This window comes from Acanthopagrus latus, chromosome 10, assembly GCF_904848185.1.
Source record: "Acanthopagrus latus isolate v.2019 chromosome 10, fAcaLat1.1, whole genome shotgun sequence".
Taxonomy (NCBI): Eukaryota; Metazoa; Chordata; class Actinopteri; order Spariformes; family Sparidae; genus Acanthopagrus; species Acanthopagrus latus.
In genome coordinates, this window is record NC_051048.1 from 12,890,482 (window position 1) to 12,907,926 (window position 17,445).

Genomic DNA, 17,445 nt, shown 5'->3' on the forward strand with positions numbered 1-17,445 from the left:
ATGGACCTTTGTCTAGCTGTTGCAAGCTGGTGAAGACAATATGTAAGTGCAAGCTTTAAATAATCTATGTGCACTGGAAGTGATTTGAATTGGGTTTTTTTTATTGGTTAGCCTCGTGAATTTGTTACCTGTGTCAATTTCGGTCTACCCTAAACAGTGCAATGAGAAACGGGTTCAGGCCTGATGAGCAGCAGCATTCAGTCAGTCACACTGTGACACATGGATACATAAGCTCATAACAACATTCTTTTTTAATGCACTTCTCTTCATGGGTTAGGATTTGAAAAGGAAACGAGGGGGCGTTGTACTATACTGTCTCCGTGTGTGTCCACGCCATAGAGTGAGCACACACACACACACACACACACACACACACACACACACACACACACACACACACAGCAAGCATCCAGGTCCCACATCCTGGTACTTTTCAGCGTTGTCAAGGCAGCCTCAGAGCACGGCTTGCTGGCGGAAAAGTAGCTGCAGTGTCCTGGCAAAATATCTGTCCAAACGTTGACTTAAAGTGTCCCGGAAAGTTAGGTGTAACTAAAAGGTAACGGCTATGCATGTTTTTCTTCCACGTGTTTCCAAGCGTTCTGATATACAGCCGTAATGTGCGGGTTTTGTCGCTTGTTTTAGACAGGCAGCAGACTCAGACAGGCGCCAGTCCGTGTGGACAAGAGGAGGAAGATCTTGTCCATTGTGCCGCTGAGAGAGACAGCGCTTCAGGATCTGTTTACGCTCTAATGTGGCCATTTTCGATTGCGTTGCCGTATGTATTGCTAATTTCGCATCGGCCGGGTCGGTTCGCTGCGTTTCCGATCAGATAGACACAGAATAAAGAATAAAAATGGCTCTCGACAGATATAATTTGTGATAGAAAGGGACAGGTTTAAAGGGACAGCGTCATGCTGCTTCCTTCCTGGTTCCTGTAGCGTACACATTTGTATAAACACGACGTGTTTCTCTGACCAAAGGTGCGGCGGAATGAATGTTCATATTCTGACACGTTTTATTTAAACAACTGGCAAACTGTATGATGTATTCAGTCTCACGTGGAAACCACACACTGTACCAGTGTTTTGATAGAGGAGATGGGCGTTTTAGTGGGCTACATATGCATTGTCTCTCATTAGCATTGGAGCGACACTGGAAACGGGAATACTTGTTATAGTGAGTCCATGATATCTGTAGCATGTTAATGAAGGAAAAGCTTACACAAAAGGCACAGCTGAAACTCATGTTTTCACAAGTCAGTGTACTAAAATCACATGTGCCCAATTCTGAATGAGCTGTGTATATATATTGCACATGTGATATAACATCATAAATCCATGTTTTCATGTTGCATTCGGAAAGGTATAATGAAGGGAAAAGTTACCTGTAGATTTGTGAAACTAATGATTTTTACAGGTGATGCATCCCAAAACCATATGTGAATATAGACTAAAATAGAAGTGTTGCAGTGTCAGATAAAAATATTAAATCATGTGATTTGTTTTCAGATGTAAAACTCATGTAGCATTACGGTGTGAATTCATCTCAGTTGGAAAGTTGTGTCCCGTGAGATGGATACCTAACTTTTTACATATTTTGATAGGTGAATGTGTCCCTGGTTATTTTACACACCATAATCTCTCAAATTACAGTGAGGAAATAATTGTTCACTGTCAAGATATGCACTGAAATCCAGTTCTCTATCTTTGCCACACATTTAACATTTACAAAGGTTATAATGTTCAAATTCAAACTTTCTGATAGGTGCTAATTCAATGATATGTTAATTACTGAGCATTGGTTTTACTGGACCACTCCGCTTACATAACTAACAACTGACTTCTAACGCAACACAGAAGTTAAATAGGCAAAACAATGTGTGTAACAAAGCCCAGTCCAACACCATTTTAACTACAACAATAATGAAAACATATTGTTGAATTGACACCTCTCTGACTGAATATCCATCTAAATGTAGAATTTATGTCAGGGCTGATTGATCGGATTAGGTTGTATGTGTGGGTGTGACTAGTAAAGTGTTCACTGAGTGTATAGGTGAATTTCTAACAGTTTGATGAACAAAAACGTGAAATTATGATTTCTATTAGCATACCTAATAATGTGGCCATTGAGTGCATGTCAGATTTTTTTTTATTGAAACTGGGATCTCTATTTACACAAGTTAGTTAAATCACATTGTTACAACCAGCTTTTTTAATTTGCCTTGTATCAGTCAACTGTTGGCTCATCTCATCATAGCACTTTTATTAAAAATAAGACCAAACTAATACCAGTTTTCTGTTTTTCAGGACAGCTGCATACTGATGTAATTTCTGTGAGATTTGGTAGCTGCTCAGCAGATCAAATCCACCGACTGCAACATCCTATAGGAGAACACCATGTAAGTTAATGGCAGTGAGGATTCTGGACTGAGGGGATGAATTTAATTGGCATCACAAGGCAAGAGCCAACCAGTGCTGCATGAGAACTGATGGGCTGTCCATGCTGGCAAAAGCATGCCAACTGCAAAAGGTAAAGGTAGTCCACCGCCCCACCGCTACCGGCCTGCCTCAGAATATGATGATGCCACCCTCGCCCAAAAGAGAGAATACTGGAGAACCAAGAAACGAGAGCAGAGGGCACGACTGTCAGAGCGGAGAAGGAAGCCGACACAAGACAGTCATGGGAAAAAGCTCCTCCGTCTAAATGCCTCTGCAGCGGTGAATTCCTGTGTTGCTTTCTCTCCTCCTGTGCAGAATAATGATGAGTCACACAAAAGCGCCAACCTCTCTCCTGCATCACAGACTGGAAATACAGTGGGGGACAACTCAGTTGAAGCCACTGAAAGCCAAAAGGAGAGATGGCTCCAGACAATGGAACTCAACAAGGTCTTGTCTAAGTTGCCAGCATCATGTTCCATCTCAGCCAAAGCTGCTGGGAGTGATACAGCCACAGCGAAGCGCCTAACAGCAAGGGGTGCTGTGAGCAGAGCCGTTACCTCACCCACACTCAGTGGAACCCAGCTGAACACCAGTTCCTCAGTGCCTCCAGTCAGAGTGACCAGATTTACCAATGGCAGCTCCGCTAAAACAACACCTCAGCCATGTGTGTCTATGCAGGGAGCAACAGTCCCCAAAATGCAGCAGAAGGCACAAGTTGCATTGCGCATCCAGTCCAAACTCCCACCCACCAATGTCACCACAGGTATGATCCTTGTGTCTTCTCCATGTGTCCCTGTTTCTGTTAAGACAGAGGGCAAAGCAGCAAACACTTCACCTCACAGTGGAAGAAAGAGTGCCTTGGTCAACTCTCAGAGGGCTAAAGGTATTAACAACTCACAACCTTTGCTGGAGTCTGAGGAGGAGAGAGCAGCCAAGCGCAGAGAGCACTGGCGGATTAAAAAGCGAGAGCAGAGAGCAAAGATGGCAGCTCAATTAGCGAAGACCAGAGAGAGGACGCATGGCACAGAGATGATGTCACAGAGGCTGACGGCACAAAAAACAGGACAGATTGGTGCCACGACACTTCAGCATCTTCAATCTCAGACGTTTTGGAGAGGTCAGAAGCAGTGTCCTTCTCGAGTCAGAACTTCAGTTGCATCAACCAAAAGGGAAAGTTATAGACTACAAAGTAGGGCAGCAAGCTTAGCTCCAGTTAACCTGCAGACAAATCAGAAGGCTATCACATCTGATGTAACTTCTGTGAAAAAGCCAAGGGAGTCACAGAGAAAGCCTCCTAGTTATGTACATCTTTCTAATGTTTTCCGAGGGACTGCACGGTGTAAAACACCTAGACAGAGTTTCATGGAAGTCCAGAGGAATTTCATGATTCAAAGAAGTATCAGATGTAAATCTCCATCGCTTGCTTCAGTCTTTGGTACCAGAAATATCCCCAAAATTGACCCCAATGATACACCTGAGCAGATAATAGCCAAACGGCGAGAGTACTGGAGGATTAAAAAGCGTGAACAGCGAGCTAAGCTATCAATGGAAATGAAGGCTCGGTTGAAGGAGAAGGACTCTCTGACGCGAAGAGTTAAACGCTACCAGAAAATTCTAGAGGAAATGAGGAGGGCTCGAGCGCTGACGCAGTCAACAGGAAGCACCCTCACACACGCCTCTGAGACCATTGGAGGGTTTATCAAAGAGGATGGGACAGTCACCATTAACATTCCCCAGGCTCCTACAGATCACTACACAGCACCACACAAAAGTGAAGAGGAGCTTGAAGTAGTTTGTAATAATCCCCCCACCACGAAACCTCAGCCTCACCCTGGTTCTAAACGGAGAAGTATTGCTCCCATTCGTGTAAACCATCCCCCTCCGCTCCGCCCAGCTCAGGTGAAAGACTCTTTTCCTCTCCCTGCACAGTCCATCAACAAGCCTCCAAGACAACTGGCAATGAGACCAAGGTCTCAACTTGAAAGCACAACTGGTCTTAGTTCACACTCATTAGCAATCCAGTCTATAGGTCAGCTTACACTTACTCATCCTCAAACCCCTCAAAACATTGTTTCTGGAGAATCAACTGCAGGGCCCAACATTGGTGGCTGTGTCATGAAAATGGCAGTCTCAAGTAACGCACCATCAGTGCTCTGTCTGGATCAAGACCTGACAGAAGAGGAGAGGATGGCAAGGAAGAGGGAGTACTGGAGAATAAAGAAGCGTGAGCAGAGAGCAGCTCGAGCTGCTCAGCTGAAGCAGGGTGTCCTCCAAGCAAGGGCCAGTGTAGCCTTACAGAGGAGGAAGGCCCAGAGGCAGGTAGCAGCAAGCACTCTACCGCTTGGAAGGAGGTTCACTAACCATGCAGGAAATACGCAACCTCTCCCCAACAACAGTGTGCCTATTACGCCACATGCAAGTGAGATAAAACAAGAGACTGACTCTATGCCAGCAGCTGACCTAAATTCTCAACCAGAACAAGCCATCTGTCCAGATATCAAACCCCCAACCTCCCCATCACCACCTCCAGCGCCTCAGCCCGAGTCTGACCCAGCTCTGAATGCAGACAGCCAAGCTACCACACTGCTAGCCGTGGCCTCTATGAAAAAACTCCTGGAGGAATCACTCAGCACGGTGTCGGAGTGTAAGAGTGAGCAAACTGACATTAAGATAGAGTCATCAGAAGAGGCTTTAGAGCCAGAGATGAAGGCAAATTTACCTCAGCTCTTTTTTGAAAAGGATGAGGTGGCTCCTATTGCTGCTGACTTGATGCTGGAGATAAAAAGCTGGCAATCTGACACAGATTCTTTAGTACAAGCAGGTTCACCAAGCCTTCATCTGACGGACTCACCACAAACTAGAGAGACACCTCCAATGCCTGCCACCTCTGAAGACGTAGTCTTGCATTCCACCTGTGAGCACTCATCCCAAACCCCTTCGAATTTCATAGTCAATCTCACGGAAGTCTCAGATGGCCCATCATCACAACGCAGAACCCAGAGGCTTCGCAACAAGAAAATAGGCTATCAACACTGCTGCTCTCCTGAGCCGCCAAAGCTACATCACTTACCCATGGGTCAACTGCAACCGCAAACACAACACTGTGAAGAACAATGTCAGGCACAAGAACAATGCCAAAACAACAGTTTGCCTTCAGCACAAAGACATCTCAGTGAGGTGATGGAACACAGTGGTTTGACCAGCCTGCAGAGGAAGAGGGAATACTGGAAGCTGATGAAGAGGCAGCAAAGGGCCAGGTTAAAGGAAAGGCAGACAGGAAAACAAGGAGAATCCACCAGTCGACATCCCCAGAAAAACATCCAGGTGATTTGACACATTGAGATAATGTTCATTGTATATCATGTTGAAGGTTCCCAGTAATCCAGGTCATGATAATTCTAGGTGCTATACTGCAGGCAACTTGACTTGTTTTAGTTTTTTGAAGATGTTGCGCCTCATCCAAAAGCTTCTTCAGTTCTGAACATCTGCAACATGTAGATGCTGAAGTAGCTGATAATGAACTTGATACAGCATTGTTTGAGTGTGGGAGTCAGGGTAGGTGGGCAAAGTTTAGAAGAAGCAACAATTAAATACTACATATGTTCGCTAAGCCTAGCCTTAGATCAACTTTTGCAGTTTCACCTCTATCAAAAAACACAACGCATGATTTTAACTTACTGTCAAATGTAAGCATGTCATCATGTAAATTACAATAAATGACAATAAGTAGAGTCCATTGTAAAGACCCACTGATGTGTCATCCACAACACTTCTCACCGTTCTTTTAATGTATTTTTTTTGTTTTTGGTTATTTTTTTTTTCTTCAAAAAGTAATACCAAGAAAATGCCACAAACAGACAGTGGGACAACAGACATGGTCATTTTGGTAGAACAAAATGCTTGGCAAAGAAAAACTGAGGTGAGAAGAGTCTGGGTTGCACGCAGTGTTCATGTTCCAGAAATCCTTGAGAGTTCTAATGATTCACGTGACTTGGAGTCATGCAAAGCCGTCGATGCTATTGGTCCAGGTTCAGAAGGAAATAAAACAGTCAAATTATATACATAGCAGAAAGAAACATTTATGGTACAAATAACTTTTCAATTTTTTCCAACATCTTTCACATCCCATAGAGAGAGTCCCGAGACATATGCTACTGAACGGTAAAAGACCGTTCCATAGTTTAATATTCTTGAATTATTTCGATCCGTTCAGAGTTTGTTAATAAATTATTTGCTCCGGCATTTCCTTGTTATTGCGTTTTTACTAGCTGATAGTTGTCAGGTAGTAAATGGCACATTTCACAAATATAAAACTCTAGCTCTGAGCTGGTTATGGATCTCATTTCTGTTACCCCATCTACCCAGTAAGCAGAAATATTCGGCACAAAACACACTCAAAAATGTGATCATGAACTGTAGACATGTTACCACACATTCTCCAACATGATTCAGGTTTGTTACTTTGTGACTTTTTTTTCTGGGGGTTGTAAAAAAAAAAAAAAAAACTTGAAATATTTTTCCAGAGACCTGAGCTTGAGGTGGTGGAATGTGTCTTACATTTATTCAACGAGTCATCTTCTGTAATTTGTATGTTAGCCTCTGTCTCCCATCTTGATTCAACAAAACAGAGTATTAAAACACCTTCTCTTTTTGTATTCCTCTCACAAGACACTTTTGAGAGCATGTGTTCACAATATTTTGTAATACAACCTCATTTAAGACAGCAAACCTGTCAGTGAGTGTCCGTGGCAAGAACGGGTGGCTAAATGGAGGTGAGCACCGGAAGCTGTCTGGGGTTACATAAAAAATATCTGATGCAAGCAGTGTAAGAAAACATAGTAAGCCCTTACAGGCTCCATACACTCCAACACTGGGGTGTTTTATATCGTCTCAAAACTTTTGTGGCTGGTGACCTTTAAAATAAACCACCAAAGAAAAAAAAATGCTAGATTGATGATGCAGAATGATTTTACTGATTTCTGACAAAAGCCAGTTAGACCCTTCCTTCTTTTACACTAGTTGGATTATGCTAAAGATATCATCTTATCATCAGATTTGGCAGCCTATGTCTAATTTGTTTTTAGGTCCAAAGAGTTCAGGCCATGTAGACATGGCCAGTGCCCTCTCCAGCTGAAACCTGAATCATTACACTGCAAACCTCTGTCTGGCATTTGACACGTGTACAGCAAAAATAGAGAGGAGTGTGACGGGGGCAAACCCTAAGCCAGGAGCAAACATACATGTGCATTTTTTGGAAAGATTATTTGTCGTATTAACTGAGCTGAATCATTTGTTCATTTTTTGTTGTTGTCTTTCAGGCCCCAGGTCTCATTATTATCAACACTGTTAATGCTGTAAATCCTCCAGCAAAACCAGCCCTCCAGCCTAAGCCATCTAATGCTTCTCTTAATGCAGTGACAAGTATCCCCACGGTCCTGGTCGTTAGCCCTACAACTTGTAATGCTGAACAGTCACCTGACACTCTCCAGGTCAAGTTGCCCATCACCAGTGTTTCCTGTTCAGCCACAAGTGAGCAAAACAAAATGAATGCTGGGCCTTTACAGACCGAGTCCGAATATCTTGGAGCGCCAGAGAATCGGCAAAAAGCCATGCCAGGACCAGCAAAGTGGACTATAGGAAGCACGGATGAAGATGCAGCTACCTGCCTCCCCACTCTTAAGCCCCCAGATAACCCATTGTCCAGCATCAACCTGCAACCCATTGAACCCCCTGTGCAAACTCTAACTTCCACTCTCAGTCCAATAAAAATCCCTTGTGACCAACTTAAGAACCCCACACATCTGATACCTCTCACCAAGATAGCACCTCTAAGTACCTTGGGTCCACCGAAGCCCATCCCAGGTGAGTCAGATGAGGATTTTCTGAAGAGGAAACGGGAGTACTGGAGGATAAGAAAGAAGGAGCAGAGAGCCAGGAAGGCCATTCGGGATAAGGGAAATATCCCAAGTAGAGCCAACAACTTGAGGGCCATACTGCCTGCCCAGGATAAACAGACACAGGTGAGAGCTGCACAGGTATATAAACAACTATATAAATAACGAAGAATGCAGATTAGTCATAACATGATGAAGATGATTGTATTGATTTAAGCATAAAGTCTCTTTATTATCCTAAAAAACACACAAATAAGCTTCCATACAGAGTTAGAAAAATGGGAAGAAGACAGAGAAACAGAGACCAAACCATCACAAGATCACAGTAATACAACATTGAGATTTATGTTTTCTAGTGAAAAATAACCTGAAACTAAGACTCATTTTTCTTCTTGCCCCAGAATGAGAGCTAGGCTTTAGGTTTTTTGTGTTTGTTTTTTTTTTTACAGTAGCCCAGAATGGACAAACCAAACACTAAAGGGTATTTCATGTTTTTATATTATTAACGGCCACCATAGGGTAGGATGAGATGAGGGGTGTTCAGTTGGTTGCAGTCTGCTACCACATGGCTAGATTTGAATTGTTAGATCTCACTAAATCCTTCACACTGGGTCTTTAAATTAATCATTTGGGTAGGTAGGTAATGCGATCTCTCTGATTAAATCTCTACACAGCTATAAAAAGACATGATTATGACTTAGCTTTTTGTTTTCCATCAAATGACTTTTAAGTGATGGGAAGCAACCATAAAGAGTCATCAAAGCACAACAAAGACAGCTACAAAGAGACAGAAACAGAAGAGTTCCACCTCTACCTGCTCTGACTTTTTGTTCTGTAATATTCTGTTGCTGCTGGGACAAACAAATTTCCCCGTCTACATGACATTAAAGGATTTCAGATTCTTATTCTGTCTCAGCTTACCTCAGCATTGCTTGACATCTTCGTGTTGGTGGCAGCTATTGTAGACAGTCATGCAGACTTGATTATACTGGTATGCTTATTTTACATCTCATAATGTTCTTTATGTTCATCAATGCATATAGCTGATGGTACTTTTAACACAGGAACTGGATAGGGCTCATTTTTGACAGTAGGTTTAAAAAGTAACGATTGGTCCATGTGTCATTTACGAAATTCCTCAGGTAATATACAGTCCTGCTCACCATTATTGGCACCCCTTCATTTTTTGCATAACTGCTACAATATCTTCAGGATCTTTTAATTGGAGGTCCAAAGTAATTTATGTAATTTAAGAAAATTGTTCAACGTACATATTGTAATTTCAAAGAAGAAACAGAAAAAATAGCATGTGCAGCAATGATGGTACCCCTCTTTGGTTTTGGTTGCTATTTGGTTGCACACCCTTAGGCAGTGATAACAACCTCCAAATGTTTCATCTATAATCTTCTTACACTTCTCAGGTGGTATTTTCTCTCACTCTTTCTGTGCAAATTGTTCAAGCTCTTGAACATTTGCAGGTTTCTTTTTCCCAATGGCAGATTTCGGTGCATGCCAAAGATTTTCAATTGGATTGAGATAAGGACTCATTGCTGGCCATTTTAAAACAGTCATTTTTTCCCTTTTCAACCATTTCTGCATTCTTTTGGATGTGTGTTTGGGTCCATGTCTTACTAGAGGACCCATGATCTTCGACTCAAACCAAGTTTTCTTACACTGGGTAGGACATTTTGCTCTAAAATCTCTTGATAATTATCTGATTTCATGACTGTTGGTAGGGTGTTCTTTTCCCTGTAGGCTTCATTGCGCCGTCTGTAAACAAACTGTTGGTGTGCATTGCCAAAAAGCTCTATTTTTGTTTCATCTGTCCACAGCACATTTTCCCAGAAGGATTGTGGTTTTGTCAGGTACTCTTTGGCAAAGATTGTTCATTTTTATGTCTTTTTCCTCAGCAATGGTAATAATAATAATAATAATAATAATAATAATAATAATAATAATAATAATAATAATACATTTAATTTATATAGCGCCTTTCAGGGTACCCAAGGTTACTTCACAAAGTGGAACCAACAAAATAAAGAATAAATGGAATGCCGGAATAGCTCAGTTGGTAGCGTGCGCGACCTATGTGCCGGGGCTCTGCAGCGGACCCGGGTTAGACTCCTGGGGTCCCTGTCAGTCACAACAGAGGGAACAGCAGCAGGAATAGCACCATCCGTATAAACAAACTTGAGTCTGGAGGCCCTGTGAAGAGATCCAATACCAATGATGGAGACTGGGGTGAAGTAACAGCAGAAGTCCAGGAGCTCCTGCGCTCAACACCTGAAGACCCCACCAGCAACAGCGGAGCAGTGACTATCCAAATCGTTGTGAGCCAGGGGAGACTACAGCAGCAGACGAGAGTGACAAAGGAGCCAGGTGGTGAATAACCCTGAGGTTGTGGTGGAGGCAGGACCAACGAAGCAATGATGGACAGCCCACAGAGTATTGAGTACGTCAGTTTGAAAGTTAGCGTTGCTGCAATCCTGGCATTCAGGACTTTGGATGTTGGTGTTTTTTCCACCATTTGCACCAACCTTCGAAGACTTCTTGTCCCTCCACGTCCAGGGAGGTTCTTGACAGTTCCGTGCTTGGCAAACGTATATAACTTATATACTTATATAACTTATATATACTTAAATAACAGTACGCACTCTTGAAACAGAGATACCTAGGTCTTTGGAGATGGCCTTATACCCTTTGGAGGTCTTGTGTTTGCTAATTATCACACTTCTGATGTCCTCAGACAGCCCCTTTGTCTTCAACATTGTGACAAAGGAAGGGGATAACAGATGGCTTTTTAAAACATGAAAGTCATCATTCAATGGCTAATTCATGTCACATGGGCGCAGACAATTTATCACATGTGATTCTCATTTGTGATTTACCACAGGTGAGTCACAATGTGTTTCCATACTGATTCGCAGCAAAGGGTGCCAATACCAGTGACACAAAAAGCTTAAAGTTTTTTTCTGTTTTTCCTTCCATTGTTTATTGTTTTAAATTGTTGTTTATCATTTGCTCTTTTGCATCAAATACGAGCTCTCTATAGAAAAGAAATGTTTCCCTTGATTAATTTTTTTCAGAGGACATTCCACATTATGTACTTAAACTTCATGAGTGCCAATCATGGTGAGCAGGACTGTATGATATTGTTTGTTTGTTTGTTTGACAAGACAATATTTTTCCTCAAACTTTTTTCTCTCTCATAATCCCTGCAGGATTCTGGTCAGTGGGTGAGCTCCTCTGAGGAGTCAGAACATTTAATAAGGTTTGAAATTTGTTTGGCTTCCTTAAAGATTGTTCTGCCTCCAGCTCAATGTAGAGTAATAAAAATATTACTGTTATGTCTCTTTCACAGCACTTCAGCAGACACGGACTTGGAATCCTTTACATATCCAGAATACACAGTGCCACTAGAAGGTGCAGTATCAGCTATGCCATTTAAAACCCAATAGAAGGAATGATTGAATGGAAATATTGGCTCAAAACCTTACCCCTCTCTACTGTCTCTTCAGATGAGTCAGAGCTTCTGTTCGCTGGCTATGAGAATAATAATGCCGATGAAGGTCCTGTCTCAGACACTGTGTGGAGGAACCGCTACCTCATGGACTATGATCCACTCAACCAGCTGCTGGTATGCATGGTGTGTGGGGAGCTGCAGTACTCACACAACCTGGATGGAGTGAGGGCCCACATTGATGAGGCCCACCCAGACACCCTCATGATGGACCCCGGGGAGAAACAGGGAATCCTGGAGGCCTGGGACGAGCAGGTATCCCAGCGAGAGCGCTTCTTCACCAGCCAGCTACAACAGCACAGCAGGGCGCTGGCAGGTACAGTATGATTGCAGAGAAGACAAGATAGCTGTTGAAGTATTGTTTCTACATTTGTTGGCTCAAGAAGTGAACAGAATGCCAGTATAAGTATAACACAATAGGACCCAACAGTTGATTTGCTGTAGTGTTGGTCTGGAGGAAAATACAGCAACAACTACTGGACACATGGATCATGAAGTTATTTTAAGTACAACTGTGCAACCTTTGAAACAAGAAATAACACATTGTCCTTAATTGAACAATGTGTAAGGTATGGCTAATATTTTAGTTTAAAAACATTTTTTCAAAATGAGCTACCATTGTAACCTTATCAACTGAGTGTGAAGAAACGACTACTGACGTTATGTCAAAGCCTTCTGAACTGTGTTGCCGAGACGTTGCCTTCTAAAGTTACAATACTAATGTTGTTTCTGGGCTGTCTTCATCCAAGGTGTCGGCATGTAGTTTGGTGATAAAATCTGTGGAGGCAAGGCTGGGTAGAGCAATCTTTATTGAAACAGATCTCAAGCCTGTGTCCAAACCTGTGGCCGCACCTGGTGTTCCCAATATCTGGCAAAGTTCTGCCTAAGGCTTTGCCCTCTGCTCTACCAGAAATCCTCTCAAGCCTTCAATCTAGGAAATCTACTACTAACTACCTAACCTTCTTTGCCTGTGCCGGCCTGTTTAAAGTCCCTTCGCCTGCACCTACCTAATCTTCAAATTGGTCACTTTGGAAAGAGGAGTCTGTCTGTCTCCGATCCCCCTGGACTATTTCCTCTTCTATAAATTACCTAACTCTGCTGCTGTCACTCCTGGGTCTTGCACCCTAAAATTGACTGGATTGTCTGTCTGTCCTTATATGGAAATGTATACTTTTAGCCAGCTCCAACCATCTGGCATGAGGGCCAAACTCAGTTTTAGTAGCCTGTAGGGGCCTCGTCCTTTAGCTAACATTTAACGCACCCGTGGAGCTTAATGAGCAATTAATGATTCTGGGGGCCCCTGGACATGTAAACCCAACACCGGCCACATTCCTTAAATCACAAAAGGAGAAGCAACCTGTCACAGTTAAATCACAGTTCAGAATATGTAGCCGTACAGACACCTCACTAACCAGCTAGCCATGGCCCATTCTGTGTCTTAATGAAAATATTTCCTGTAATACAACAACCGCAACAAGAGCTCTGATAGCCCCTGTAGCTTCAGCTGGGAGATGTAAAAGCTTAGTTTAATGAGTAAACCAAGTAGACTCAAAATGTGAAGAAAGGAATTATTTTTACATCCGTTCTCCTTTCTGAACAGAAAAATACAACCATACACTGTCTGAATCCTGACTACTATCATTGAACCTAAGAGGCCACTTGCTAACAGCAGCTCATCAATACAAACAAAGATTGCTACAGCAAAGAATATAGTGAGCAGCAGGAAGCGGCAATGCTACCCCCTATAACTATGGGGGCTACCTTTGATTTCTGACCATTTCTCAAAAAGTTTAATTGATAAGCAGGATTACCGGCCATTGTTTAATTCTAATACAGCCTTGCTTGCTCCTCTATGACCAGTGGTTTATAATGGATAATGTTGGCTAATTTTAACAAACTTCAATAGATATTACTTTTCAACTAACTGTAATGAGTCTGTTTGCTGACTTTATCAACCTCCACTCCTTCTGCTAATCTGTGACATTTTAAAATGAAATGTTGCAGTAGCAAATGACTTTTACACAAAGGTAAACACACTGTAACCTTTTTTTAAACCTGAATTAATTGAGAAGCCAATTTGTGCGAACACAGTGCAGCAATCTAAACACTGTGACGTGTTCATGGTTTAAAGCTTATTTGCTGAGCAGTAGTTTTTATATGTACACATCCATCTGACTCAGTGCGACATTAGCTTTCATATCGAGTGATGTTTTGCAGTGCAGGTTCTACCTCAGTTAACAAGTTTTAGTTATAGAAGTTACATAGACCCACCCTTCAGACCATTGTAGTGGAGCTGAATACTTTATTGTCTAATTGACAAATGGCTGGGAAATTTGCTGAGCTCACCCAAGCTTCGAAAAGGGATTTTTTTTTGGCCTTTTCTGGCTTTATTGATAGTACAGCTTGAAGAGTGTGACAGGAAACAGGGTAAGAGAGGGGGAGTGACATGCAGCAAAGGGACCCGGGCCGGGAGTCCAACCCATGTCCGCTGCAGAGCCTCAGCTCAATTGGTAGCGCGCATGACCCATGTGCTAAGTGGCGCCCCGAAAAGGGATTTTGAGACTTTTTTTCCTAAGACGATATTGCCTGCCCAGTGGTGCCTCAAAAGAGTGATATCTTTTTCTTAGTCTGTTTCATTTTAAGATTGTAGAAACATTTTTAAAAAACATAGCTCTATGTAAAATAGAGCTACATTGATCTCCTGATTGCCTAAATTATCTCATCACCCCACAGATCCCCCTACCCTTCAAACACCTTAGCCTCAAACAAGGTACTTGTAGGAATAGCAGTCATCAGTATGTTACTTGTCCCTCCAAAACTTTGCTGTTTTTTTTTTTTTTTAATTTGCCAAACCTGTCTGACTTGTTTTGCAGAAGCACACAACAGAAACAGAATAAACTGAAGATCCCGGACCAGGAGACTAAACCCACACTTTATTTGTGTTGTTTATTTATTGTAATTTTTCATCAAATATTCTACTGTCTAAGAAAGTCACCTTGAAAGAGAATGCTCTTTAGGGAACAATTGCCCTAAAAAGCAGCTATACCTCATTTACTACCAGGGTTGTAATATGCTTTTATGAACTCAGCATGGAGATTTTTACATTGAAGCTGCCACAACTGAGATTTTGCTGAGTTAGGTCCAGGATGCTTTGAGCCTATCTCCGTAATAAATGTGCAGATAAAACATAGATGGAAATAATTTTCATGTTCTTGCTGTACCTTCTAAAACTGTCAGATATTTTCCCATTTGGCCATCTTAAACCTCAACAGTGAGAGTTTCACACAGACTTAAATTCAAGCTGAACCCTGTAAAACAGCGTTTAGATCATCATATGCCCCAGCTCGACTAATATTTTTTTGGTTCTCCAGCCCTATTTGTAACCTCAGCACTCATCACATAGTAATTGCCATGCACACCTTAGAGAAACAATCAAATATCTTTACTTACCTGTTATATATGTAGCAGTAAGTATATTTGCCTTCATCAGGTATCTCAAATTTTTTGTTTTATTAGCCCCCCAAAATAATTTTCAACATTTTCATAAAACCAATGATTACGCCTCATATTTCCACAGACTGTGCTGCTCTGCTCAACTGTTTTAGCTACTGTTGGCTACAGTAGGATGAAGTCTTGTACAGTGCAGTTTGTGAAATATTGATTCAAAGTGTTTTTGCCCCAACTTGATATTTTATCTGGGAAGACATTAGGCATCTGTAAGATCACTACAGTATCTTTGACAATACAATCTCCTGCTAGGTAAGTAAAAAAATATCGTTTCATAACAGTCATAGTTAGAGTTTACGGCTTGTTACAATAAAAAAAAAGTGGTATGGTGTAACTAATAGTCATGTCTTCTTTCAAAATGGGTGGTTATAGAAGCGTGGCCACTTAATGACTTCACTCTCAAGGCTAGTCAGTAAAGTCTTATTGCTGGAGAGCTAACTGCTAACATTTTCGCAGTCTAGGCTAGCACTAGTTAGTCTCAGTGATTTCACACTATTGTTCTTCTTATTTTCCCCTTGCATTTTGATCACCATTATACACAATTTTGCTAAATTAAAAGAATATAAAGCTTGTTAGCTTAGCTTAGTCCCCTGAAATGTATTTAATTTATTCAGAAGCTGATGTGTACCAACAACCCCTGTCTCACAACTTTCTGCGAACCATTGCTCTTTTCTTGAGCAGCTTATTGGGAGAGCAATCACTATATATGTTCAACTATGAGAGCTTCTGTCATTTTGGACACTCCAACTGTCATTTAGTGGTCAGGACTATCAAGACAGCCAATGATGCCAATATGCGGGTCAGAGTGTACCAAAGCACACATTTCCTTTGCTTCTGCAAGTGGATCTAATAGTCATGCTGATAACATTCTAGATCACTGATGTAAATACTGGTGTTACCAGGCCTTTTATGTACGGAATGCTGAAGTCATGAATGGGGATAGCTAAACTGTTGTGTAACAGTAGTGCTAGTAGAAAAAGTCATTAAGTAAGCAAATAGCCATGAGCCATTAGTGGGATATATCACTGCTTTCAAATGGAGAATTAATGTACATCATGTGTTGAACAATTCAACAAACCAATCCCAGCTCTTGAAGGATGTGTTCCCCTGGGTGTACCATATCAGAGCTGAATAACAGCTGATGCATTTATCTGATAGTTACAAGAAATTACACATTTAAATTTAACCCCGCTGTTCAGCCAGCTACAAGAAAATAAACTGTGTCTCTCACACACACACACACACAGCACAAGGGTTTATACTAGTTAATTTATTAAATCTGACAGTTGCTGTCAGTTTTGTATAAAGTTTTTTCTGCTCTATTGGCAGGCTTGCGTTCAGGTCCAAGACTGTTCTAGACCCTTGTTATTTACTGGATTATTGCATGGTTGTCTCGAACATTTTTTTTGTATAAGGTACTGCGCCATGCTGTTCTTCAAACCCTGAACCTTACATATACTCCTCAACAATAACCTTTTTTTATTGAGACATTTTTTATACAGTAACTTTCTCACAATCTCCTGCAGTTCTTATCAGCTCCGCCATATAAAACATCAAACCATCTGCAATGTAAATACACAGAATACTAAAGTGTTTGAGATGCCAAACTCTTCTTTGACTGTGCTGTTTCACAATTTTTTGAGCAACTTTAATATTTATTGCATTTCCTCTTATATAATGATAATTGATAATGCATTATTCATATCCGTAGATAGTTCCATGTTAGACAAAGATTCTCATCTGTGAGTACTGAGGATCCAAAGGCTTTCCTGCATGAGTAGTAAATGGATGAACACTTGTATATCAGAGATGAACTCTGGAATGCATTCCCATGCTTTTTGTATGATTTTCAATAAGAGAAAAATGCTGAAATAATCTTGAGCACAAATCTGTGGAGGTCAGTCATGCTTGGAGAATCTGCCTGCACAGCTACAACACAGAGTAAATAGCTTGAAGTGACCAAGCTATTTTATCTTCGGAGAATGTAATTCTGACTTAATGACTTGTTTACCAGTTCAAAGGGAATGTTTAAATGCCTTTTCAGTAATAAACCTTTTCTACCTTTGACCTTACTCTTTGAGAT

The 17,445-nt window shown here is 41.5% G+C and overlaps 1 protein-coding gene across 3 annotated transcripts; it reads left to right on the forward strand.

Moving 5' to 3' along the window:
- Positions 1-400: 400 nt before the first annotated feature.
- si:dkey-28a3.2 lies at positions 401-17,434 on the forward strand. Of its 3 annotated transcripts, none has more exons than XM_037112849.1 (8): positions 401-556; positions 2,310-5,765; positions 7,760-8,461; positions 11,557-11,606; positions 11,697-11,758; positions 11,854-12,171; positions 14,589-14,625; positions 14,729-17,434. In XM_037112849.1, exons 2-7 carry the CDS (start codon positions 2,517-2,519, stop codon positions 14,612-14,614), a joined length of 4,407 nt encoding a protein of 1,468 aa, XP_036968744.1. In that variant the 5' UTR covers positions 401-556; positions 2,310-2,516; the 3' UTR covers positions 14,615-14,625; positions 14,729-17,434. The 3 variants fall into 3 exon arrangements, with proteins under 3 accessions (XP_036968744.1, XP_036968741.1, XP_036968743.1); XM_037112848.1 differs by lacking the exon at positions 14,589-14,625 and adding an exon at positions 643-775 and having other exon boundaries at positions 412-556; XM_037112846.1 differs by lacking the exon at positions 14,589-14,625.
- Positions 17,435-17,445: the final 11 nt, after the last annotated feature.

Bases quoted from the DNA above. Each gene is read 5' to 3' on its own strand.
- si:dkey-28a3.2 (XM_037112846.1), top strand. From the start codon at position 2,517: ATGCCAACTGCAAAAGGTAAAGGTAGTCCACCGCCCCACCGCTACCGG. The intron at 8,462-11,556 runs GTGAGAGCTGCA...TAATCCCTGCAG, and splicing joins CCCAGGATAAACAGACACAG to GATTCTGGTCAGTGGGTGAG. The intron at 12,172-14,728 runs GTACAGTATGAT...CTTGTTTTGCAG, and splicing joins GCACAGCAGGGCGCTGGCAG to AAGCACACAACAGAAACAGA.